Here is a 27,851-nt window from a genome sequence, read left to right on the forward strand (position 1 = left end):
GGAGAAAGCAAATGAATATAAAATTCCATTATGCCTGGCATTTGTGGATTATGAAAAGGCATTTGACTCCATACAGCATAAGGCAATGTTTCGGGCACTGGAAAGACAAGGCATTGATACCCCATATATTATGATTTTGAAGAAAATATACGAGAGTGCTACCTCCTTTATTAGACTAGACAAAGACAGTTGGAAATTTAAAATTGAGAAAGGAGTTCGACAAGGAGACACAATATCTCCTAAGCTGTTTACTGCTGCCCTTGAGGAAGCTTTCAGAAGATTAGACTGGTCGCAGAAAGGAGTCAATGTGAACGGAGAGTACCTAAACCATTTGCGATTTGCAGATGACATTGTGGTCATAAGCCATGATCCCAAAGAATTAGAGGAAAATCTTAATCAGTTATGCACAGGTAGTAAGGATTTTGGACTAAAGATGAATATGGCTAAAACAAAAGTAATGATGAACAAGTATGCCACAGAAAGAGACATAATGATTGAAGGAGCAGTAATTGAAAAGGTGGAGTCATATACTTATCTGGGACAAGTTATTAGCTGTAATAATGATAAATGGCTGGAAGTCAAGAGAAGAATAAATTTTGGATGGATAGTATTCAGGAAATATAGTCACATACTGAAGAGCAATATCCCAGTTTGTCTGAAACGTAAAATAATGGACCAATGTATACTCCCCACCATGACTTATGGAAGTGAAACTTGGGCACTCACCAAAAGAATGGAAGAGAAGCTGAGAACTACACAGCGAAGAATGGAACGAATCATATTGGGAATAAGACTGTTAGATAAGAAGAGAAACACATGGATTAGGCAACAAACTCAAGTAAAGGACATTCTTATCAAAACTAAAGAACTAAAATGGTCTTGGGCAGGACACATAGCTCGAAGACATGATGACAGATGGACTAAGAAAATAACAGAATGGTATCCAAGAGGAGCTAGAAGAAAACCTGGAAGACAAAGGCGGAGATGGATAGATGAAATTCATGAGTTTGGGGGTAGTAAATGGATGTCCAGTGCTCAAAACAGAAGAAACTGGAAAGTTGCTGGAGAGGCCTTCATCCTGCAGTGGATTGAAAATGGCTGATGATGATGATGATGATGATGATGCCAACCATTTAAAACTGATTTAATAATAAAATAAAATAATACAAAAGACTGTAAAATAATATTTACAAAAATTTTTTTTTTTAAGTTATTTACAAAAAACTAGTTTACAACAAAAATAAAATAAAATAAATAAGTTAAAATGCATTAAAATATAAATTTAAAAGCGATAAAAACACTATTGAAGCTTTCGGAGGTGTCTAACTCCTTCCTCAGCAAGAATGAAACTTAAGCGACACATCCTTAAATACCAGGTTCATGGCACACATGGATGACCAGGCACATACTCGGTATTCCTTTCATGTGTAGCAGAACCGGAAGTGGTCTGGGGATGTGGAAAACTAAAACGTTTATCTCTGGAAAGAACCACCGCCTCAAAAAGGGGGTGAAGCCTAACTCCCCTGTCTCTGTTCATGCTATTGTTGCCAGAGGATCCAATCCACAGACTTTCCAGCCACTTGCAGTCCCAGAATCTATGCGCCCGGTCAAGGATGACAGCATTTCGGGGGGGGGGGGGGGGGTTTGGATCTGGTGTTGTTTTTCCCAATAGTGCTCGGGAATGGCGGATTTATTGAGCTCTGCGGTCCGTATTGCTCTTAAATGTTCCCCCAGATGGTCCTTGAGACACCGTCCTGTCTCCCCTATATAACATTCCCCACAATCCGGGCATGTGATCTCATATACGACCCCACTACTAGAATCCCTAGTAATGGGGTCTTTGAACTGTGACACTACTGTGTGCAACCTCTGGCCCGGGAGCTGCACACAGCATCTGAAAGTCGTGAATCATCCTCCCAATGCGATCTGACAGGTCTAGATAGTAGGGAACATACACTGTGGTAAGTGGTACAGGCAGAACTACCCGAATGGGCTCTTCCTCTCTATTGTATTTATCAATGACCCTCTGGGGGTAACTGCACCTCAGAAGATCCGTCGAAATTTGCCTAATTTCCTTCTCCCCCTCCTCAGAGGTGCTACAATGTGTCCTCACCCTACCCAAAAGTGCCCTGGCCAAACTATAGAGACAGGGGAGTTAGGCTTCACCCCCTTTTTGAGGTGGTGGTTCTTGCCAGAGATAAACGTTTTAGTTTTCCACGTCCCCAGACCACTTCTGGTTCTGGTACATGTGAAAGGAATACCGAGTATGTGCCTGGTCATCCACGTGTGCCATGAACCTGGTATTTAAGGATGTGTTGCTTAAGTTTCATTATTGCTGAGGAAGGAAGCAGATATCTCCGAAAGCTTGAATAGTGTTTTTATCATTTTTAAATTTATATTTTAATGCATTTTAACTTATTTTATTTTTGTTGTAAACTAATTTTTTGTAAATAATTAAACAATTTTTGTAAATATTATTTTACGGTCTTTTGTATTGTTTTATTTTATTATTAAATCAGTTTAAATTTGTGGTATGAATAATCCCAACCTTAGAGGCCTTTTTGCAGATATAAATCATCTCAGGTTACTACTGCCACACAGTCACAGCATCTGTAAATCTATGAACTGTGAAGGTACTAATCCCAAATAAAAGTGAGCATTTCACAAGTTCAATTAATGATTAAGCATAAATGGAGTGGCTGGATGGGTGAAATGGGAGGGTGGTTTTTTGGCTGATACTATATAAGCTTGCTTTTTTTGCATCATATGCCTCCACTAATGCTAATAAATACACTTAAACTAGTTTCAATACTGAAACATGAACGAAAAACATTAATTTTCTCAATCCCAAAAAGAATAATGTCTACATGAAACAATATTTTTTAACATCATACTAAGAAACACAATTACCTTAGCACCTTCCGCTAGTGCTTTTTCTAAATGCTGCTGAATTTTTTCAGCTTTGTGTTTACTAATAGTGCTCCTTAAGTCTGAGGATAAGCTTTTTCCAAATTGCAAGTTTTCTATATGCTTCTTTAGCTTCTCTATCACTGCATCGTACACAGGTTCCTGAACTAACACTCGGCATCCACCACTATGAGTCTGCCAAAAGAATAAAATATTACTGAATAAAGAGGTAATCGATGCTTTTTTTTTATTTTAACACATGTATCTGCTACTGCAACACTATGTTACTAAAGATTAAAACATTTGTGATAATGCAGAGATAAATTAATGCCACTGGCAAAAAATACCCTGGAAGTTCCTCAGCGCTTCTTCGTAAGTGGGGGTATGCTGTGACATTTGTTCGTTCCTACATTCCATGTATGCATTAAGTTTCGTGGCATTGACTTCACATTTGAGGTGTACATTTAGAAGGCCTGTTTCCAATTTGTTCCACAGTCTGACCAGTTCACCGTGCAGAGCCATGGTAATTCTATTCAAAGAGTCCTTTAGCATGTTTTTGAACTGTATTCTAAGTTTTTGGACCTGCTTAAGAACATTTCCCTCTGGGAGGGAGGGATCCATAGGTGGGAAGTCGGATTGTTTGTTCGCTTTCTCAGTGTTAGACTTACCCTGGTCAGCAAGATCAGGGTATGTCTACCAGGGGTAAAGGCTGATGATGTTGTAGAGCAGATATCATCTTTTAAGGGCATAAAAGGTGATATTGTTGTACATGTTGGAATTAATCACATTAAGAGTAAGAGATCTGCAGATTTACTCAACAAGTACAGGTCAATGTTGAAAAAAATTCACGAGTTAGGGTTGAATGTGAAAGGGTCTGCAATTCTGCCCTGGAGAGATTGTGGAAGGCGCAAGGGGTTAAATTTTTTTTGGCCTGGTCTGTGCCTGTTGTTGACAGGAGAGAATGCTTCTACAGGGATATGGTACACTTAAATAGAAAGGGGTGCAAGAATATTTGCTGATGCTATCGAGGCAGTGTTAGGTCGGTCGGTAAACTGCTAGCTTGGGGGGATACACAGACTAAAAGGTTAACAGTGGCTGCAGGCAGAGGCAACAGTGATTCTTGCACTGCTTCTATTAGAATGAGTAGCAGCCTGGAAAGCAAGGCAATAGAGATTTCCAGGACTGCTGGGAGTTATGGTGGAACAAATAAACACATGGGCTGTGTTAGGGTTACTAAGAGTAGAAACAAGTGCATGTATACTTGCATGTACACCAATGCTAAAAGTGTATAGTTAATAAATTTGATGAGCTTCAAGTGCTAGTCAAGACAACAAAAGCAGATATTGTTGAGATATCAGAGATGTGGTGTCACGCAGACATAAGCAGTGCAGAATTGGAATTTGGGAAGTACAATGTATACAGGAAAGATAGACAGAACAGGAAGGGAGGAGGGGGTTATGTTGTTAGTTAAGAAATACATAAAATCTAAGGAAGAGCATCCAATTGATGTTTGCGGACAATGCAATGTTGAGTCTGTTTGGTGTGACATAAGCACTGGGAAAGGAAAAATGAGAGTAAGTGTGTTTTATAGGCCTAATGAATCTGATGAGTATAATGAGCAATTGTGCAGAGAAATAGTGGGCCAGTAAGGCCTCTGTAGCCGAGTGGGCAGGAGCGGGCGTGCAGTAGCACACGCTCTTTGAGTAGACCGGGGTTCAAGCCCCTGACTGCTGAATACGGTCGATCTGCCAACCCGCACTGGACCAGCGTGGCAGATTATGGTCCATTTCCCTCAGCATGAATTGTTGAGGAGGCTTCCACCCTGCAGTGGGTTGATAATGGCTGCACTTTACTTTTACTTTTTAAATCAGAATGTCTTATAATGGGGGATTTTAACTTTCCAGATATTGATTGGAACTTGTGGGTTGGTCACTCACAAACTAGCAAGACTTTTATGGGTTTATTGGATGACTGCTTTCTACAGCAACATGTTCAAGAGGCAACCAGAGGAAGTAATACTCTTGATCTGATTATCAGCAGTGATTATTCATGCATTAAGAATTTGCAGATAAAGGAACCACTGGTGACAGCGATCACAACGTACTGATGTGGGAATTATTTAAAGATGTAACTACCATCAATGCTAAAGGGAAGTGCTTTTATTTATGAAAATAAAAGTGACTACAGTAGTCTCAGATAGTTTTTAAATTCTGTACAATGAGATCAACTGATGATGTTACCAATGTTGAATTCTAAATGGGAGCCTTCAGGGACTTAATTCTGAAGGCTACTATGCTTTTCATTCCAACTAAGAAATACTGTTCAAGGTTTAGACCTAAATGGATGTTAGATGAATTAATGAGGCTCGTGGCAGAGAATAAAAATGTATGGGATGCATATAAAGTATCAGGTGACACAGAAGTTTTTGGCAGATATAAACTAGTCTGTAATCAAGTCACAAAGGAAGTTTGGCAGGCAAAGGCAGATTACGAGAAATCTTTGGCAAAGGATGCAAAGAAAAACAGCAAAGAATTCTTTACTTATGTAAACTCTAGAAGTAAAGGGATGAATCAGATTGATTTTTTTTTTTTTTTTTTTTTTTTTTTTTTTGATTTGGTAGTTGTTGGCACATCGGCTTCTGTGGCCATATTGCACCTCCCAAGGTTTTTTGCAGTACTTTGATCCAAGCCCGAGGCGGGAATCGAACCCGCGACCTTTGGGTTGCCGGGCAGGTACTTTACCCACTCGGCTAGCCCGGTCGGCGAATCAGATTGAACCACTTAACACAGATGAGTTGACTATTGATGATTATGCTAAGGCAATCTGATAAACTGAATGAGTATTTTACATCTATATTCACATGAGGAGTTATTCAATGACGAGAGTGGCAGAAGTTCATCAAACTCTAACAGGGAGCTTAGTGATTTTGTAATAACTGAGAGCAAAGTGGAGGAGAAATTGTTGAAGTTAAACATAAGAAAGGCACCTGGGGTGGATGGGATCTATCCAGTTATACTAAAGGAGGCAGCAAAGAAAGTAAGCAAACCCTTATCCATAATTGTGAGAGCTTCCTTGAACTCAGGGGAGGTCCCCATGGACTGGAGGTGTGCAAATGTATCATCAATTCACAAAGGGGGCTCAAAAGTTGACACAAGTAACTATAGACCTGTTAGTTTAACTTGTGTTCCGGGGAAAATAATGGAATCACTAGTTAAAGAAGCATTGCAGGATCATCTAGACAAGACTGCAGTAATAGTTAACACAGCGTGGGTTTGTTAAAGGTAGGTCTTGTCTGAACAATTTGATTGGATACTATGATGTGGTCACAAAGGAACTGAATGCCAAAAATAATTTTGATATCATATAGTTGGATTTCAGGAAAGCTTTTGATACTGTTGCATATGGAAGACTGCTCAACAAATCCACAAAGAGCTGTCAATGGACACTGCTCTTCATGGACAAATGTTTTTAGTGGAGTTCCCCATTGTTCAATGTTGGGCCCATTGTTGTTTTGTACATTTATCAATGATATTGATGTAAGGTTTAATGTCCAAGTTTGCAGATGATACAAAGGTTGGCAGTGTTGTTAATGACAGTAAAGACAGTATGCTACTCCAACTGGATCTAGATAAATTGAGCAAATGAGCTGAGAAGTGGCAACCCAAGTTTAACATTGACAAATACAAAGTACTGCATATGGGTAGCAATAACTGAAGAGAAACGTACCAACTGTGTGGTACTACACTCAGGGAAGTGAAAAAGACCTGGGGGTAATTGTGCAGTCAAAGTGAAGTTTGCTGAGCAGTGCAGACGTGCTGCCAGAGCAGTTCATAGAGTCTTGTCAATGATATATAGGAATTTTGCTAGCAGGGACAGGGAGGTGATTATCCCGTTATACAAGGCAATGGCGAGGCCACACCTAGAGTACTGTGGTATGGTCTGAAGGCCTCATTTTAGGTTGTAGAGTTGCTAGAACGAGTACAAAGAAGGGCAACAAGATTGGTGAGGGGAACAAAGGGGTGTTCTTTTCAAGAAAGGCTTAAATTCTACAAATTGCAGTGCCTGGAGAGTAGGCACCTGCGAGGTGATCTGATTGAGGTGTATAAGGCCTTGAATGGGCTGAGCAAGCTGAATGCTGATGGGATTCTTCCTCTTGCTCTAATTGAGGAAAGGCAGTTGTAGAATATATGTGCAGAAATTTGCCTTTAGCCAGTAGGTAGTTGATTGGTGGAACAGACTTCCATCTTTTGTTCTGGAAGTTGATAGCTTAAATAAATTTAAGGCTCCGCTGGACAGGCATTTGGAATGAATGAAGGGGTGAAATGGGAGGTTTTTTTTTTTTTTTTTCTTTTGGCTGATGCTGCATAAACTTGCTTTCTTGTATCATATGCTTCTACTAATGCTAATATAATTAGGAGATAAAATTTAGTATGTTTTAAAACAGTAAGCCAGCAGAAGAACCTGAAACTGTAAGGTTCTTGTTGGGAGGACATTTCTCCTGTTACTTCGCTTCACACTGTAATCTGGTTTCGCGTTCTGGCTTCTGTCCTGTCGTTTTCTTTTATTTCTTTTCTGTAGACCCATAGTTTTCTGTGAGCTCACAGTTGTCATGAGGGTTGAGCCTGTGGTTGCTCTGACGATGCCTCTGGCTAATATTCCCTTTGTATTTTCCATATCCTGTCCTAAGGAATCCCTTTCCTTGACAACCATTGCTCGTGATAATGTCAGGTCCGGTTGTCACGAGCTTGTGATGTTTTATTAGTTGTGATTACCACTTCGTTTTGACGACTTACAACTAGCTATTCTATTGTGCACATTTGCTCATTAAATCAACTATTGCGAATTCCAGTTGTGACTATTTGTGGTGTTAATCAATAAAAACCCTGAATTGCAGATCCAATGATCTGCAATGTGGAGATTTTATTTACTTAAATAATAATACATTATTGTTCATAAATATATGGCCAGTCTCGGTACCAACTTTCACCAATCAGGAACGGCACTGCTGTCACGTGATCAAACAACGGGAAGAAGGGTCATTGATTGCCTGGTTAGGAGAAGAGCAATGGCAGCCAACAATTTAATGTAATTAATACACACATTTCGGCACATTTAAACACAACTCTGTTAATTCGTGGATGCTTATTGATGAGTGAGATAAACATATAAATATAATTCAGCTCGTAAGAGATCATCATAGCAAGAAATAACCATGTATTTCCTGTCGCGATGAGGTCAATTCCAAGATGGCGGCTAATATGGTGTCGCTATTGTTATAGCAATGCAAGTGATTGACATCGCGGCGAGGCAATTAACAAAACTGACACTTAAATAATAATACATTTTGTAGAACTTCTATTTCTATATCTAGTATGAGGATTAGTGTTACTTTACAGTTACAATTTTGCACTGCGAGCAATTGAAAAAGGCTTTACTACTTCGGGACGCTAATGTTCGAGATTCCCTATGCACGTCATATACAATTGGTCAGCCATTACATGCAAAATTTTAAAAACATTCATATTTTCTTTAATATTGGCCATTTTTAGCTAAAATGTCACTTGAATATCCAGAGTCCTAAGGAGTTTCATCTGACATCGTCAGTGGGTGAAAATTCCAATTATAAACACTTCATGACACCAATTAAAACGGAGCTCACAAATACATGGCCGCACACTCGAAACTGCGAGACTATCCTGATCTGATGTTTAGGTAGGTGGTAGATGTCAGAGTGCCCGGCACATGGATGACTGGATCCAGGGTATCCCAGCAGAACATCGCCGCCACCGGCTTGTTTTCATCACACGGTGCATTTAGGTGCCATCACTTCTGCATCACTTTCCGTACGCATACGTATCCGGCTATTCATATGGTGCAAAGGAAACGTGATTCATCAGACTACCTTCTTCCAATCACTCAAGGTCCAGTTTCGATGCTCGCATGCCCATTGTAGGTGCTGTCGCTGGTGAACCATGGTTAGCATGGGCACTTGGAGCGGCTTGCGGCTACGCAGCCCCATTTTCAACAGGGTTCGATATACTGTGTTGTGACACATTACTCCCATCACCAGCATTCCAATTACCCACGAGCTGCACCATAGTTGCCCTTCTGTTGCCAGGTGCCATCTGGGAGAGCCGTCACTCACCTCAAGCATCGATGAGCTGTGGTCATCCAACACCTTGCCGGCAGTTCGCGGGTTTTACCTCAGACCACTTTTGGTAGATACTAACCACGGCTGACCTTGAATATCTCACCAGCCTTGCCATTTCGGATATGCTCTGACACAGTCATCTGGCCATTACAATTTGGCCTTTGTCAAACTCACTTAAGTCCGCTGCCTTTTCCATCTGAAGAACAACAGTAACACTGATTAACTGAGCACAGTATCGGGTGTTTTTTATACCATGTCCCGACCCGTGCACATGCCGTAGCCAAAATGACCAGCAAGTCGATTTGCATAACAACTCGCTGGTCATAATGTTTTGGCTCATCGATGTATAATCTTACTAGACAAATGAGTGAAAGAACCAACTGTTACATAATTGTCTCCAAATATTTTAAAGTTTTGCTTTCATCAAGGATAATGTACCTTGCTATCTATTTTTCTAGATAGCGTGCAAGTTAGCATTAGCCTTAGCAAGGGCACATGATGCAAGAAAGCAAGCTTACATAGCATCACCCAAAAAAAATAATAAAAATAAACGCCCCTTGTTTCACTTGCTCCAAATGTTCGTCAAGTTCTGCAATGAATCTATTTAAGCTATCAACTTCTACAATGACAGATGGAAGTTTGTTCCAGCAATCAACCACCCGCTGGATAAAGGTAAACTTTCACACATCTATCCTACAACCGTCTTTCCTCAATTTGAATTTATGCCCTCTCAGGCAATTATTCCGAGCAAGAGGAAGAATCCTATCAGCATTGAGCATGTTTAAACCATTCAAGGCTTTATACACCTCAATCAGATCACCTCGCAGGTGCCTAGTCTCCAGACACTGTAATTAATTAACACTATAATTAATTAACCATAACAAATAATTAATACATAACTATAGTGGTACACGTGCTACGGAAGTTGTATAAAGGGAACTCGTAGAAAACACTTGATACCGAAAAAATAAATATAGCGTTATAACTGTTTGGGATATAACTTAAGGATTTAATTTTGTTCTGAAATTGAAATTTTATTGAATTAAATCGGAATCATGACTCAGACCAGAGCAGCAAAGCAAAAGGCTCAAGCTAATGGGAGTGCTGTGGCTCAGGGGAGAACTGAGGGGGGCAGCTGCCCTCTGAATCACAGTCCTTTAAAATGCACTGTTTGCTTGATGTTTGCGGAGCAGTCGGGTACGGGACATGATACTGACAAGGGGGATGTCTTTGTGTGTGCACGATGTAAGGAGTGCAAGCAAATTAGGCGACAACTCAGCATTGTTATGGGCCTTTATGAGAGCTTGAAGGACAGGGTGGATGCCCTCGAAGGAAATAAATTGAGGGGCCCATTAAGCTCTCAGCTGCCCACAACAACGCCAGAGCTTGAACTTGGTCATCATGCAACACAGAGGCAGCCCCCTAGGCAGAATGCGCTGGTCCCACAGGAACTAGTTGTTGGTGACTCTATTGTCAGGGAAACGGGGAACATGCTTGGTAAAAAGGATAGGTGGAATAGGACCAGGGTATGTCTGCCAGGGGCAAAGGTTGATGACGTTGTACAGCGGATATCATCTTTTAAGGGCGCAAAAGGTGATATAGTTGTACACGTTGGCACTAATGATATTAAGAGTAGGAGACCGGCGGAATTACTCAGCAAGTACAGGTCACTGTTGAAAAAAAGCCGTGAATTAGGGTTGAATTTGAAAGTGTCTGCAAAACTGCCCAGACACGATAGGAGGGAGTATATGATGAGAGCCCTGTCGATCAATTCGGCCCTGGAGGGATTGTGCAAGGCTCAAGGGGTAGAATTTTTTTCAGCCTGGTCTGTACTTGTTAACAGGAGAGACTGCTTCTACAGGGATGGGATACACTTAAATAGAAAGGGTGCAAGAATTTTTGCTGATGCTGTCGAGGCAGTGTTAGGTGGGTCGGAAAACTGCTAGTTGGGGGCGATACAATGACTAATAGATTAACAGTAGCCACTGGCAGAGGTGGAAGTGATTCTTGCACTGCTTCTATTGAAATGAGCAGAAGCCTGAAAAACAAGATGCAGAATATTTCAGAGACTGCTGGGAGTCATTGCGGTACAAGTAAACACATCGGTTGTGTTAGGGTAGCTAAGAATAGAAACAGGTGCATGCATACTTGCGTGTACACCAATGCTAGGAGTTTGGTAAATAAATTTGATGAATTTGAGGTATTGCTCAAAACATCAAAGGCAGATATTGTTGGGATATCAGAGACGTGGTGTCACACAGATATAAGGAATGCGGAACTGGAATTTGGGGAATACAATGTGTATAGAAAGGATAGACAGGACAGGAGGGGAGGAGGGGTTATGCTATTAGTTAAGAAACACATAAAATCCAAAATACAATGTGTATAGAAAGGATAGACAGGACAGGAGGGGAGGAGGGGTTATGCTATTAGTTAAGAAACACATAAAATCCAAGGAAGTGAAGCCAGTCGACATCGATGGACAGGGCAGTGTCGAGTCAGTTTGGTGTGACATAAGCATAGGGAAATCAAAATTGAGAGTAGGAGTGGGCTATAGGCCTAATGACTCTGATGAGTATAATAAGATATTGTACAGGGAAATGGAGTGGGCCAGTAAATCAGAGAGTCTTATAATGGGGGATTTTAATTTCCCAGATATTGACTGGAATTTGTGGGTTGGTCACTCACACACTAGCCAGGCTTTTGTGGATTTATTGGGTGATTGTTTTCTACATCAGCATGTTCGTGAGGCAACAAGAGGGAGCAATACTGTTGATCTGATTATCGGTAGTGATTCTTCATGCATTAAGAATCTGCAGATAAAGGAACCACTAGGTGGCAGTGATCACAGTGTGTTGAAGTGGGATTTACTCAAGGAGGTAACTACCATCAGAGGTAAAGGGAAGGGTTTTTGTTTTCGTAAAGGCGACTATGATGGTCTGAGACAGTATATAAATTCTATACAGTGGGACCAACTGATGACGTTACCAACAGCAAACTCAAAATGGGAAGCATTCAAGGAACTAATCTTGGAGGCTACCAGGCTTTACATACCAACTAAGAAATATTGTTCAAGGTTTAGGCCTAAATGGTTGTCAGATGAACTAATGAGACATGTGGCAGAGAAGAAAAATGCATGGAATACATACAAATTAATGGGCGACATGGAAGCCTATGATAGATATAAGTTGGTCTGTAACCAAGTCACAAAGGAGATTAGGCAGGCAAAGGCAGACTACGAAAAATCTTTGGCAAAGGATGCAAAGAAAAACAGAAAAGAGTTCTTTACCTATTTAAACTCAAGAAGGAAAGGGATGAATCAGATTGGTCCACTGGATATTGATGGTTCAACAGTTGAGGATCCTGCTCAGGTGGCTAACAATCTAAACGAGTATTTTGCATCTACATTCACGCATGAGGAGTTATTCAGGAAGGAGAATGACGTAGGTAAAGTAGACATTGGCAGTGAGCTAGATGAATTTGTAATAACTGAGAGGAAAGTGGAGGAGAGATTGTTGAGGATAAACATAAAAAAGGCACCTGGGGTGGATGGGATCTATCCAGTTATATTAAAGGAGGCAGCAAAGGAAGTAAGCAAACCCCTAGCCATAATTATGAGAGCTTCTTTAGACTCAGGGGAGGTACCCATGGACTGGAGATGTGCAAATGTAACCCCAATTCACAAAGGAGGATCAAAGGCTGACACAAGTAATTATAGACCGGTTAGTTTAACTTCTGTTCCAGGAAAATTAATGGAGGCACTGGTCAAAGAAGCACTGCAGGATCATCTAGACAAGAATTCAGTTATAGCTCAGACGCAGCATGGGTTTGTTAAGGGCAGGTCTTGCCTGACCAATTTGATTGGATACTATGATGTAGTCATAAAAGAACTGGATGCAGGGAATAACTTTGATATTATATATTTGGATCTTAGAAAGGCTTTTGATACTGTTGCACATGGAAGACTGCTGCACAAATTGGAGCAGTGTGGCGTTGGAGGCAAATTGCTGCAATGGATAAGGGGATGGTTGAGTGGCAGAAGACAGAGAGTGGTAATCAATGGACACTGCTCATCGTGGACTAATGTTATTAGTGGAGTCCATCAGGGTTCAGTGTTGGGTCCGTTGTTGTTTTCGGTGTTTATGAATGATATTGATGATGGTATATCAAGTTTAATGTCCAAGTTTGCAGATGATACAAAGGTTGGCAGGGTTGTTAAGGACACTACTGACGCTATGTTGCTGCTACAGGATCTGAAAAGGTTGAACAGATGGGCTGAGAAGTGGCAAATGAAGTTTAACATTGACAAATGTAAAGTACTACATATGGGAAACAGTAACCCCAGAGAAACGTATCAACTCTGCGGTACTACACTGACAGTGGTGGAGAATGAAAAGGACCTGGGGGTAATTGTGCAGGCAGATATGAAGTTCTCTGAGCAGTGTAGACGAGCTGCAAGAGTAGCTCATGGTGTCTTGTCAATGATATACAGGAATTTTTCTAGCAGGGATAAGGAGGTGATTATTCCCTTGTATAAGGCAATGGTTAGGCCACATCTTGAGTACTGTATACAGGTCTGGAAGCCTCATTTCAAGAAGGATGTAGAGCTGCTGGAACGGGTACAGAGAAGGGCAACAAGATTAGTGAATGGAACAAAGGGTTGCTCTTACGAAGAAAGGCTTAAGTTTTGCAAATTACAGAGTCTGGAGACTAGGCACCGGCGAGGTGATCTGATAGAGGTGTATAAGGCTTTGAATGGTTTGAGCATGCTCAATGCCAATGGGATTCTTCCTCTTGCTCAGAATAATCACCTCAGAGGGCATAAACTCAAATTGAGGAAGGAAGGATGTCGGATAGATGTGCAGAAATTTGCCTTTGGCCAGCGGGTGGTTGGTTGGTGGAACAGACTTCCATCATTTGTTGTTGAAGTTGATAGCCTAAACAAATTCAAGGCTCAACTGGACAGGTATTTCGAACGAACGGAGGGGTGAAATGGGAGTGGTGTGTTTTCTTTTGTTTTTTTTTGGCTGATGCTGAATAAGCTTGCTTTCTTGCATCACATGCCTCTACTAATGCTAATGCTAATTTGCAAAACTAAGACTTTCTTTGTAAGATCAACCCTTTGTTCTGTTCACTAATCTTGTTGCCCTTCTCTGTACTCATTCCAAGAGCTCTACATCCATCTTAAAATGAAGCCCCCAGACCTGTATACAGTACTCAAGGTGTGGCCTGACCATTGCCTTATACAAGGGAATAATCACCTCCTTATCCCTGCTAGAAAAATTCATGTATATCACTGACAAGACACCATGAGCTACTCATGCAGACCGTCTGCACTGCTCAGAAAACTTCATATCTGCCTGCACAATTACCCCCCAGGTCCATTTCATTCTCTACCACTGTGAGTGTGGTACCACAGAGTTGATACATTACTCTGGGATTACTGCTTCCCATATGTAGTACTTTACATTTATCAATGTTAAACCTCATTTGCCACCTCTCAGTCCATCTACTCAACTTTTCTAGATCCTGCTGCAGCAGTATACTGTCATTAGCATCATTAACAACCCTGCCAACCTTCGTATTGTCTACAAACTTGGAAATTAAGCCTGATCATCATCAATATCATTTATAAATACAGAAAACAACAATGGACCCAACACTGACCCCTAAGGGACTCCACTAATAATATTAGTTCACGAAGAGCAGTGTCCATTGATTACCACTCTCTGTCTTCTCCCACTCAACCATCCCTTTATACATAGCAGCAATTTGCCTCCAATGCCACACCGCACCAATTTGAGCAGCAGTCTTCCATTTGTAACAGTATCAAAGGCCTTTCTAATATTTTAAGGTTTTTTTAAGATTTTAAACTGGTCTCAGACAGTTTTTAAATTCTGTACTGTGAGATCAACTGACGATGTTACCAACAGTAAATTCTAAGTGGGAAGCATTCAAGGAATTAATCTTGGAAGCTACTAAAAGTTTCATACCTATTAAGAAATATTGTTCAAGGTTCAAGTTTTAAATGGTTATCAAACGAACTAATGAGACTTATGACAGAGAAGAAAAATGAATGGGATGCATATAAATTATCAAGCAACCCAGAAGCCGATGGCAGATATAAGCTAGTCTGTAATCAGGTCACAAAGGAGGTTAGGCAGGCGAAGGCAGATTACGAGAAACCTTTGGCAAAGGATGCTAAGAAAAACAGCAAGGATTTCTTTACTTATATAATCTCTAAAAGGAAGGGGATGATTCTGATTGGTCCACTCGATATCGATGGTTCGACTGTTGACGATCCTGCTCAGATAGCAAACAAACTGAATGAGTATTTTGCATATACATTCACACATGAGGAGTTATTAAGGTTTGAAAATGGCAGAAGGTTATCAAATTGTAGCAGGGTGCTTAACGATTTTGTAATAACTGAGAGCAAAGTGGAGGAGAAATTGTTGAAGTTAAACATAAGAAAGTCACCTGGGGTGGATGGGATCTATCCAGTTATATTAAAGGAGGCGGCAAAGCAACTAAGCAAACCTTTAGCCATAATTATGAAAGCATCCTTGGACTCAGGGGAGGTCCCCACAGACTGGGGATGTGCAAATATATCCCCAATTCACAAAGGGGGATCAAAGGGTGACACGAGTAATTACAGACCAGTTAGTTTAACCTCTGTTCCGGATAAAATAATGGAGTCACTGATTAAAGATGCATTGCAGGATCATCTAGACAAGACTGCAGCAATAATTCAGACACCGCATGGGTTTGTTAAAGGAAGGTCTTGTCTGACAAATTTGATAGGATATTATGATGGGGTTACAAAAGAACTGGATGCAAAAAATAATTTTTATATCATATATTTGGATTTCATGAAAGCTTTTAAAAATGTTGCACATGGAAGACTATTGTACAAATTGGAGCAGAACGGTATTAATGGTAAGTTGCTACAATGGATAAAAGGATGGTTGAGTGGGAGAAGACAGAGGGTGGTAATCAATGGGTGCTGCTCGTGTTGGACTAATGTTATTAGTGGAGTCCCACAGGGTTTGGTGTTGGGTCCTGATATTAATGAAGGTATATCAGGCTTAGTGTTGAAGTTTGCAGATGATACAAAGGTTGGCAGGGTTGTTAATAACAGTAATGGCAGTGTGCTACTGCAACAGGATCTAAAAAATTTGGGCAGATGGGCTAAGAAGTGGCAACTGAAGTTTAACCATGACAAATGCAAAGTACTGCATATGGGTAGAAGTAACCCCAGAGAAACATACCGTGTGGTACTACACTTAAGGTGGTAGAAAATGAAAAAAACCTGGGAATAATTGTGCAGTCAGATATGAAGTTTTCTGAGCAATGCAGACAGGCTGCCAGGGCAGGTCATGGGGTTTTTGTTAATGATATATAGGAATCTTGCTAGCAGGGAAAAGGTGATTGTCCCTCTGTATAAGGCAATGGTCAGGGCACTCCTTGAGTACTGCGTACAGGTCTGGAGGCCTCATTTTAGGAAGGATGCAGAGGGACAATCACCTCCTTTTTCCTGCTAGCAAAATTCCTATATGTTTGATCCTCTTACCAAGAAAGGCTTTAAGTTCTGCAAATTGCAGTGGATGGAGACTAGGCACCTGCACGGTGATTTGATTGAGGTGTATAAGGGCTTGAATGGGTTGAGCACGCTGAATTCTGATGGGATCCTTCCACTTGTTCAGATTACGAACCTAAGTGGGCATAAATTCAAATTAAGAAAAGACAGATGTAGAATAGATGTGCGGAAATTTTCCTTTAGCCAGCGGGTGGTTAATTGCTGGAACAAACTTCCATCTGTCGTTGTGGAAGTTGATAGGTTAAATAAATTTAAGGAGGAACTGGACAGGCATTTGGAGGGAATGGTGTGATTTTTTTTTTTTTTTTTTTTTTGGCTGATGCTGCATAAGCTCATACACTTGCTTTCTTGCATCACATGCCACCACTACTACTAAGATCCAAAAATATGATATCAAAGGTATTCTTTGCATGCCGTTCCTTTGTGACTAAATCATAGTATCCAATTAAATTAGTCAAACAAGCCTTCCCCTTAACAAACCCATTCTGTATCCGAGCTATAAATGAAGTCTTGTCTAGATGATCCTGCAATGCTTTTAACCAGTGCCTCCATTAATTTCCCTGGAACAGAAGTTAAACCAGCAGGTCTGTAATTACATGTGTCTCCCTTTGATCCTCCTTTGTGGATTGGGGTCACATTTGCAGATCTCCAGTCCATGGGTACCTCCCATGAGTCCAGGGAAGCTCTCATAATTATGGTTAAGGGTTTTCTTACTTCCTTTGCCACCTCCTTTAATAACTGGAGAGATTCCATCCACCCCAGGTGAATTCCTTATGTTTATCTTCAACAATTTCTCCTCCACTTTACTCTCAGTTATTACAAGATTATCTAGCTTACTGCCAGAGTTGAATACACCTCTGGCATTCCCCTCCCTGAATAACTCCTTATGTGTGAATGTAGATGCAAAATATTCATTTAGTTTGTTAGCTTCCTGAACAGGATCATCAACAGTTGAACCATCAATATCAAGCGGACCAATCTGATTCATTCCCTTTCTTCTAGAGTTTACATAAGTAAAGGACTCTTTGCTGTTTTTCTTTTCATCCTTTGCCAAAGATTTCTCGTAATCTGCCTTCGCCTGCGTAACCTCCATTGTAATTTGGTTACAGACCAGCTTATATCTATCATAGGCTCTGTGTCACATGTTAATTTATATGTATCCCATGCATTTTTCTTCTCTGTCACATGTCTAATTAGTTCATTTGACATCCATTTTGGCCTAAATCTTGAACAATATTTCTTTGTTGGTATGAAAAGCCTAGTAGCTTCCAAGATTAATTCTTTGAATGCTTCCCATTTTGAATTTACTGTTGGTAACATCATCAGTTGGTCCCACTGTATAGAATTTAAATACTGTCTCAGACCACTGTAGTCACCTTTACAAAAGCAAAAACCCTTCCCTTTACCTTTGATGGTAGTTACTTCTTTGAGTAAATCCCACTTCAGCACACTGTGATCACTGCCACGTAGTGCTTCCTTTATCTGCAGATTCTTGATGCATGAAGAATCACTACTGATAATCAGATCAAGAATATTACTCCCTCTAACTGTCTCCCGAACATTCTGCTGTAGAAAACAATCATCGAATAAATCCACAAAAGCCTTGCTAGTGTGTGAGTGACCAACCCACAAATTCCAGTCAATCTCTGGGAAATTAAAATCTCCCATTATAAGAGACTCTGATTTACTGGCCCACTATTTCTCTGCACAATTGCTCATTATACTCATCAGATTCATTTGGCCTATAACACACACACTTACTCTCATTCTTCCTTTCCCAGTGCTTATGTCACACCAAACAGACTCAACATTGCATTGTCCACCAACATCAATTGGATGCACTTCCTTAGACTTTATGTGTTTCTTAACAAACATCATAACCCCTCCTCCCTTTCTGTACACATTGTACTTCCCAAAATCCAGTTCTGCACTGCTTATGTCTGTGTGACTCCATGTCTCTGATATCCCAATAATATCTGCCTTTGATGTCTTGACTATCACTTCAAGCTCATCAAATTTATTAACTTTACTCCTGGCATTGGTATACATGCAAGTTTACATGCACCTGTTTCTACTCTTAGTAACCCTAACACAGCCCATGTATTTACATGTTCCACTATGACTCCCAGCAGTCCTGGAAATCCCCATTGCCTTGCTTTCCAGGCTGCTGCTCAATTGCATTTCAATAGAAGTAGTGCAAGTATCACTTTTACCTCTGCCAGCAGCTGCTGTTAATCTATTAGTCTGTGTATGCCCCCCAAGCTAGCAGTTTTTCGACCCATCTAACTCTGCCTCGATAGCATCAGCAAATATTCTTGCATCCTTTCTATTTAAGTGTATCCCATCCCTGCAGAAGCAGTCTCTCCTTTTAACAAGCACAGACCAGGCTGAGAAAAATTCTACCCCTTGAGCCTTGCACAATCTCTCCAGGGCTGAATTGATCGACAAGGCTCTCATCATATACTCCCTCCTATCGTGTCTGGGCAGAATTGCAGACACTTTCAAATTCAACCCTAACTCACGGCTTTTTTTCAGCATTGACTTGTAGTTTTTAAGTAAATCGGCCAGTTTCCTACTCTTAATATCATTAAGTTCCAACGTGTACAACAATATGACCCTTTGTGTCCTTAAAAGATGATATCTGCTCTACAACGTCATCAACGTTTGCCCCTGGCAGACATACCCTGGTCCTGTTCCATCTATTCTTTTTGCACAATATGTTCCCCGTTTCCATGACAATAGAGTCACCTACAACAACTAGTTCATTTGGGACCAGCGCATTCTGCCCTGGGGTTTGCCGCTGTGTTGCGTGATGTTCAAGTGCAAGCTCTGGCATTGATGTGGGCAGCTGAGAGCTTGATTGGCCCCTCAATTTAAATCCTTCGAGGGAATTCACCCCTGTCCTTCAAGCTCTCGTATAAGCCCATAACAATGCTGAATGGTGCCTGATTTCCTCGCAGTCCTTACATCACGCACACACACAAAGACATACCCCTTGGCAATATCATGTCCCGTTCCTGAATGCTCCACAAACATCAAACAAACAGTGCATTTCAATAGAATGTGATTCAGAGGATAACTGCCCCCTCTGTTCTCCCCTGAGCCACACACTTCCATTAGTTTGAGCCTTTTGCTTTGCTGCTCTGGTCTGAGTCATCACCCCAGGGGCTCACATCTAGTGAGTATGGGCTTGGCACACCAAGGTCCTGAGCTGGATATCATCATTCTTCTCTTTCTTGGTGATTCCCTTCTACTTCTCTCTCTCTCTCTCTCTCTCTCTCTCTCTCTCTCTCTCTCTCAGGGTAACTCAGAATTTTTTTTTTTTTTTTTTTTTTCTTGGCTGGTGCAGCATAAGCCTCAGGCTTCCTTGTACTATATGGCTATTAATAATAATAATAATAATGATTTCCATTCAAGTTCAATAAAATTCCAATACAAAATATAATCCTAAACTTATATCCCAATGCAGTTATAACACTATATATATATATATTTCTGTATCGAATGTTATCTCCGAGTTACGTTATATGACTTTCTTATCCCTTGTCAACTTATATATATTAATATATGATGTTACGTTTCTAAAAACTAGGTCGCTATATTTATTTAGTTAAAGTACAATTCAATTGACAATGAAATTTAATAAGATTAATAAATTTTACTGATTAATTGATACTACTATCCTCGCTATCTAGTTTTCCGTTAGACCTTACGCTATCTAGTTCGGTGCACACGTTGTATCACATAACAATGGTGGCAATTACGAACGGTTAATCTACAGACACAAGGTATTATTTACTTTCCAACTCATGCTATCTAAATTCAAAATAAACCACGGAGCTTGACTAGGTCTATAAGCTACTTATAGAAATAATTTAATCTAACAATTAAGTCAATAAAGTGGCTAAGTATAATTAAAAACTTTTCATTCGCGGGAGCTGCAAAACCTGTTCAACACATGTTCAAAACCTGTACCCTTACCGATACTAAGTAATAACCTACAAAATCTCTATCTAAATTCAAATTAAACTAAAGTATTGTTACTAGGAATATAAAGCAACTCTAAAAAATAAATTAATATGTCAATTTAAGTCAATAAAAAAGCAAAACTTCTCTATTTTCTGGAGCCCGTAAAAACTTCGCCTGTTCACTTGTACTCTCGCACCCAACTCACCCAAGTGCATAGTTGATAATAAGGTTAGGCAGAGTCTGCTATTACAAGAGTATATACAGTTTCTCAGTGATGTTAATGTCCAGAAAGTCTGGATAAATTGGTCCTTGAAAAGGGCAAACACAAGAATCAAGAATTTCATTTGATAATTTATAATCATTATAGTTCCTTATAATTAGAATTTGTATAACCACTGACAGCTGGAGGGGAGTACTGATGACATGCTGTCAACACCAATTTAAAAGGGCTCTTGTAAATGTGTTCATTCATACACATTTGGATATAAGCCCTCCTGTAAATCTAGCAATGGCAGTGATCAGTCACCTGACAGGTGACCTCGAAAATATTGTCTCTGCATTAACTGCTAAGCAACAATTAAAAATCTGAAAATTTTTCTTTCTTTCTAAATATAGTCAAACTTTTCTTCTTATGGTCTTCATTCAGAAATTGTATGTGGGAACCTATCAGGTGACCTGCCACTGTCTTTATAACTAGGGACACAAACTGAAATTGAGGAAGGACAGTTGCAAATAGATATAGATGTGTCAAATTTGCCTTTAGTCAGCGGTTGGTTGATTGCTGGAAAAAAATTCCATCTGTTGTTGTGGAAGTGCATAGATTGAATAGATTAAGGAAGAAATATACAAATTATTGGAGGGTTGGATAGGTGAAAATGGAAAGTTTTTTTTTTTTTTTTTTTTGGCTGATGCTGTATAAGCTTGCTTTTTTGGACCATTTGCTACTAATACTATATTATATTTGTACACCATGCTTTCAGGGGGCTAATATGCATGTAATATTTGCTGAAGAACTCAAAAAACGTATGGGGGAACTCTGCACCTTCTACCTAAGATTGGTGAATGATGTACTGATTGAAGAGGTCTTTATGAATTCCTTTAGGCTACAGTGGTTGGATCTAAAGTTTCAAAGTGATTAACATGTGGAAAAACTAATATACTATTACAAAAGATTTTGTTCAAAGATAGATCATGAAAAAATGTTATTTTTTAAGTGCCCAACTGTGATAATTTCTGACTCATTTCTTAGAATATTTTTTTAGCATGATCAGTCATCATTTTAGAGAAAATTCAAATATACATAGAAAAAAACAAAAAACAAAGAAACTCGCCTGTATATCATTAAACTTGAGTGATTCTATAACACCTAGAGCAGCACTGTGAAGATCTGCTGATGCAAGTATGATAATAGTTGGCCTTCCCCCAATCTGCAAAGTCAGATGTTTATCTTTTCCAGCTGTTTGACATCGTATTTCTCTTCCTAGCCCAGGCGAGCCAGTGAATACTATTTTCCTCACACTGTCATTGGAAGTCAAGTGAGAAATAGTTGTTCCTAAGTGGTATGGTACTACGTTGATAATGCCAGCAGGAAGCCTACACAACAGAATAAACAAGAAAATTATACAGACAAGGAGAAAAATACTAAAACACTTGTCACAAAAACACTTGGAGAAAAATACTAAAACACTTGTCAGAAACAGAGCTGTATTATAAGGTATAAGTTTATTTGTTGTTATGACTGTTGCTTCTTTAGCTTCTCTGTTACATTGCTTAATGTGTTTGGTATAAACTCTTTGGAGACTGTGGGCATACATGTATATCAAACAGATCATCTATGCTGCATATGAGTAGCTTCACATTTTCTTATCTGAAAGCAACTAACTAACAAAATATACAGTGATTGCTATAAAAATTTATGGCACTGCTGTTCACTTCACATATTATTTTAAGCTGTTTTGATAGCTTCTGATGGCTTATGTTTTATAAAATCGTACAGAGTAAGTTGCAAGGATAAAAAAAAAAATTGTATATGTACAGATACTGCAAAAAAAATAATCATCAAAATATACACATATTAGCATTAGCATCAGTTGTGGCATAAAATGTAAGAAAGCAAGCTTATACAGAATCAGTCAAAAAAAAAAATCCTTCCCATTTTGCCCATCTGGTCACTCCAAATGTTTGTCCAGTTCAGCCTTAAATTTATTTCAGCTATCAACTTCTACAACAACAGATGGAAGTCTTCCAGCAATCAACTACCCGCTTGCTAAGGGCACACTTCCACACATCTATTCTACAACTGTCTTTCCTCAATTTGAATCTATGCCCTCAGGTTTTTAGTCTGAGCAAGGAGACGTATCCTGTCAGCATTGAGCCTGCTCAAGCCATTCAAGGCCTTGTACACCTCAATCAGATCACCTCGCAGGTGCCTAGTCTCCAGATGCTGCAACTTGCAGAACTTAAGCCTTTCTTTGTAAGTGCACCCCCTTTGTTCCACTCACCAACCTTGTTGCCCTTCTCTGTACTCATTCTAGCAACTCTACATCCTTCCTAAAATGAGGCCTCCAGACCTGTATGCAGTACTCAAGATGTGGCCTGCCCATTGCCTTATGCAAAGGGATAATCACCTGCTTGTCTCTGTTAGAAAAATTCATATATATCATTGACAAAACTCCATGACCTGCTCTGGCAGTCTGTCTGCACTGCTCGGAGAACTTCATATCTGACAACACAATTACCCCCCAGGTCTTTTTCATTCTTATGGGTTACTTCTACCCATATGAAGTACTTTGCATTTGTCAATGTTAAACTTCAGTTGCCACTTCTCAGTCCATCTGCCTAACATTTCTAGATCCTGTTGTAGTAGCATACTGTCTTTAGTGTCATTAACAACCTTGCCAACCTTTGTCATCTGCACATTTGGACATTAAGCCTGATATACTGGCTCTACATGGACTAATGTTATTAGTTGATTCCTCCAAGGTTCGGTGCTGGGCCCATTGTTATTTTGTGTATTTATCAATGATATTGATGAAGGTATTAGCATTAGCATTAGTAGAGGCATACGATGCAAGAAAGCAAGCTTATGCAGCATCAGCCAAAAAAAAACTCCCATTTACCCCTCCATTCATTCCAAATGCCCGTCCAGCTCAGCCTTAAATTTATCTAGGCTGTCAACTTCCACAACAAAAGATGGAAGTCTGTTTCACCAATCAACCACCCACTGGCTAAAGGCAAACTTCCACACATCCATTCTACCACTGTCTTTCCTTAATTTGAATCTATGCCCCCTCAGGTTCTTAATCTGAGCAAGAGGAAGAATTCCATCAGCATTCAGCTTGCTCAACCCATTTGAGGTGTAAAAGGCATTGAATGGGTTGAGCAAGCTGAATGCTGATGGGATTCTTCCTCTTATTCAGGATGGGATTCTTCCTCTTATTCAGGATGAGATTCTTCCTCTTATTCAGATTAATCTGAGCAAGAGGAAGAATCCCATCAGCATTCAGCTTGCTCAACCCATTTGAGGTGTAAAAGGCATTGAATGGATTGAGTAAGCTGAATGCTGATGGGATTCTTCCTCTTATTCAGATTACGAATCTGAGGGGGCATAAATTCAAATTAAGGAAAGACAGTTGTAGAATGGATGTGCGGAAGTTTGCCTTTAGCCAGCGGGTGGTTGATTGGTAGAACAGACTTCCGTCTTTTGTTGTGGAAATTGACAGCCTAAATAAATTTAACGCTGAGCTGGATAGGCATTTGGAATGAATTGAGGGAGAAATGAGAGTTTTTTTTTGGCTGATGCTGCATAAGCTTGCTTTCTTGCATTGTATGCCTCTACTAATGCTAATGCCTGCATTGATATCATTGATAAATACATAAAATAACAATGGACCCAGCACCGAACCCAGGGAGACTCCACTAATAACATTAGTCCACATAGAGCAGAGTCCATTTATTACTACTCTCTGCCATTTCCCACTGAACCATCCCTTTATCTATTGCAGCAACTTTTTTTTTTTTTTTTTTATGTAAACCCCAAACACGAGAGGTATTAGAACCTATAGTACTTAGTACTGTGCTTGGGTTGGAGGTTGAGAAGACAAAAGAAGATATTTGTTGACATTGGACTTCAACGTCTGTAGACTGTAATTTTCAGGAAATACATAAGAAGGAAGGTTGTTCCAGAAAATGGCAGTTGAATGAATAAACGAGGAAGATGAAAAGTTAGTTCTGTGAGTTTGGAGTTGGAGTAAATGGATGTTGGCTGGTGGCAGCATGTGTTCTGACTTTTTTGAAAGAGAGAGCGGGAATTATAGAATCCAATTCAGAAGAACAGCGCCCATGAAAGTATCTGTAGAAGAGGCATGCAGCAGAAACAACTTGCCCTTAATGCCATACCACTCCAGTTTTTTCAGAAGTTTTTCACATGCAACAATATCAAAAGCTTTCCTGAAATCCAAATACATGATACCAAAATTATTTTCTGCATCTAGTTCCTTTGTGACCACATTGTAGTATCCAACCAAATTGGTCAGACAAGACTTCCCCTTAGCAAACCAACGCAGCATCTGAACTATTACTGCAGTCTTGTCTAGGTGATCCTGTGTCAACTCTTTAACCAGTGAACCAAAACAGAAGCTAAACTAATAGGTCCACAATTATTTGCATCACCCTTTGAACCCCCTTTGTGAATTGGGGATACATTTGCACATCTCCAGTCCATGGGGCCTCCCCTAAATCTGAGGATGCTCTCATAATTATGGCTAAAGGTTTGCTATCTTCCCTCACTGTCTCATGAATATATGAATGTACTCCATTCACAAAAGGCTGTGTGGTCTTAAATGCAAAAGGGTTAAATAAAAAGCACTTTAAGGGAGGGTATATAAATATTTATATGAAATATATGCCACAACTCATACCACTAATTAGCATTAGCATTAATAGAGGCATTTGATGCAAGAAAGCAAGCTTATGCAGCATCAGCCAAAAAAAAATATAAATAAATAAAAAATAACCACTTCCACTTCACCCCTCTGTTCGTTCGAAATACCTGTCCAGCTGAGCCTTAAACTTATTTAGGCTATCAACTTCCACGACAAGGGATGGAAGTCTGTTCCACCAACCACCCACCCGCTGGCTAAAGGCAAATTTCCGCCACGTCTATCCTACATCTGTCTTTCCTCAATTTGAATTTATGCCCTCTCAGGTGGTTATTCTGAGCAAGAGGAAGAATCCCATCAGCATTGAGCATGCTCAAACCATTCAAGGCTTTATACACCTCTATCAGATCACCTCGTTGGTGCCTAGTCTCCAGACACTGTAATTTGCAAAACTTAAGCCTTTCTTCGTAAGAGCACCCCTTTGTGCCATTCACTAATTTTGTTGTCCTTCTCTGTACTCGTTCCAGCAGCTCTACATCTTTCTTGAAATGAGGCCTCCAGGCCTGTATACAGTACTCTAGGTGTGGCCTGACCATTGCCTTATACAAGGGAATAATCACCTCCTTATCCCTGCTAGAAAAATTCCCATATATCATTGACAATACACCATGAGCTACTCTTGCAGCCCATCTGCACTGCTCAGAGAACTTCATATCTGCCTGCACTACCACCCCCAGGTCCCTTTCATTCTCTACCACTGTCAGTGTAGTACCACAGAGTTGATACATTGCTCTGGGGTTGCTGTTTCCCATATGTAGTATTTTACATTTGTCAATGTTAAACTTCATTTGCCATCTCTCAGCCCATCTGCTCAACCTTTCCAGATCCTGTTGCGGCAGCATAGTGTCAGTAGTGTCCTTGACAACCCTGCCAACCTTCGTATCGTCTGCAAACTTGGACATTAAACTTGATATACCATCATCAATATCATTTATAAATACAGAAAACAATAATGGACCCAATACTGAATCCTGAGGGACTCCACTAATAACATTATCCACGATGAGCAGTGTCCATTGATTACCACTCTCTGTCTTATCCCCCTCAACCACCCCTTTATCCATAGCAGCAATTTGCCTCCAATGCCACCCTGCTCCAATTTGTGCAGCAGTCTTCCATGTGCAACAGTATCAAAAGCCTTTCTAAGATCCAAGTATATAATATCAAAGTTATTCCCTGTATCCAGTTCTTTTGTGACTGCATCATAGTATCCAATCAAATTGGTCAGGCAAGACTTCCCCTTAACAAAACCATGCTGTGTCCGAGCTATAACTGAAGTCTTGTCTAGATGATCCTGCAGTGTTTCTTTAACCAGTGCCTCCATTAATTTTCCAGGAACAGAAGTTAAACTCACAGGTCTATAATTACTTGTGTCAGCCTTTGATCCTCCTTTGTGAATTGGGGTCACATTTGCATGTCTCCAGTCCATGGGTACCTCCCCTGAGTCCAAGGAAGCTCTTATAATTATGGCCAAGGGCTTGCTTACTTCCTTTGCTGCCTCCTTTAATATAACTGGATAGATCCCATCCACCCCAGGTGCCTTTCTTGTGTTTATCTTCACCAATTTCTCCTCCACTTTACTCTCAGTTATTACAAGATTCTCTAGCTTACTGCCAGAGTTGAATACACCTCTGGCATTCCTCTCGCTGAATAACTCCTCATGTGTGAATGTCGATGCAAAATATTCATTTAGTTTGTTAGCTACCTGAGCAGGATCATCAACAGTTGACCCATCGATATCAAGTGGACCAATCTGATTCATCCCCTTCCTTCTAGAGTTTACATAAGTAAAGAACTTTTTGTTGTTTTTCTTTGCATCCCTTGCCAATAGTTGGCACTATTGGTGGGTATGTAAGTAGTGTGAATGAATAAACTGAAAACCTGGTCACGAGAAATATCCACAATATGTGAAATTGTTTTCGGATACAGAGGTTAAAAAACTCAAGTAAATTAAGGATGAAAGCTAAATGCTGAGTGCTATATCATTATTGTTTGTAAAAGAATAAGAGAAGTTTACCTCAACATGATACATAGATCACTTCCGTATGATACTCTCCAGAAATGAATTTTCTGGAGAGTATCATACAGAAAATGAATTTCTGTTCTTGTGATCATGACATACAATTGAAAAGCATTGTCAGCTTCAGGAAGGAAAATCATTTTGCAACTTTTTTCATTAAATTAATTTTTAAATTAATTTTTAATTGCATTAAATTGATTCTTAATTGTGTTCATTTGGTTTTTAATTACTATTAATTATTTCTTACTGTAATGTAAGATTTTG

General features: G+C 39.9%; 1 protein-coding gene across 1 annotated transcript in view; it reads right to left on the bottom strand.

Annotated features, from left to right (window-relative positions):
- The window catches only part of LOC150076668 (aldehyde dehydrogenase family 16 member A1-like), a 111,334-nt gene that overhangs the window by 66,484 nt on the left and 16,999 nt on the right, over positions 1 to 27,851 (bottom strand). The window contains exons 5-6 of the mRNA XM_090386600.1: positions 21,959 to 22,220; positions 2,911 to 3,102 (exon numbers count right to left, since the gene is read on the bottom strand). Of these exons, the coding sequence (XP_090242726.1) occupies positions 2,911 to 3,102; positions 21,959 to 22,220 (454 nt within the window). The remainder of the gene's footprint in view (positions 1 to 2,910; positions 3,103 to 21,958; positions 22,221 to 27,851) is intronic.

Source organism: Mastigoproctus giganteus, chromosome 12 (genome assembly GCF_048544385.1).
Source record: "Mastigoproctus giganteus isolate SK-2022 chromosome 12, ASM4854438v1, whole genome shotgun sequence".
In the NCBI taxonomy this organism is placed as follows: domain Eukaryota; kingdom Metazoa; phylum Arthropoda; class Arachnida; order Uropygi; family Thelyphonidae; genus Mastigoproctus; species Mastigoproctus giganteus.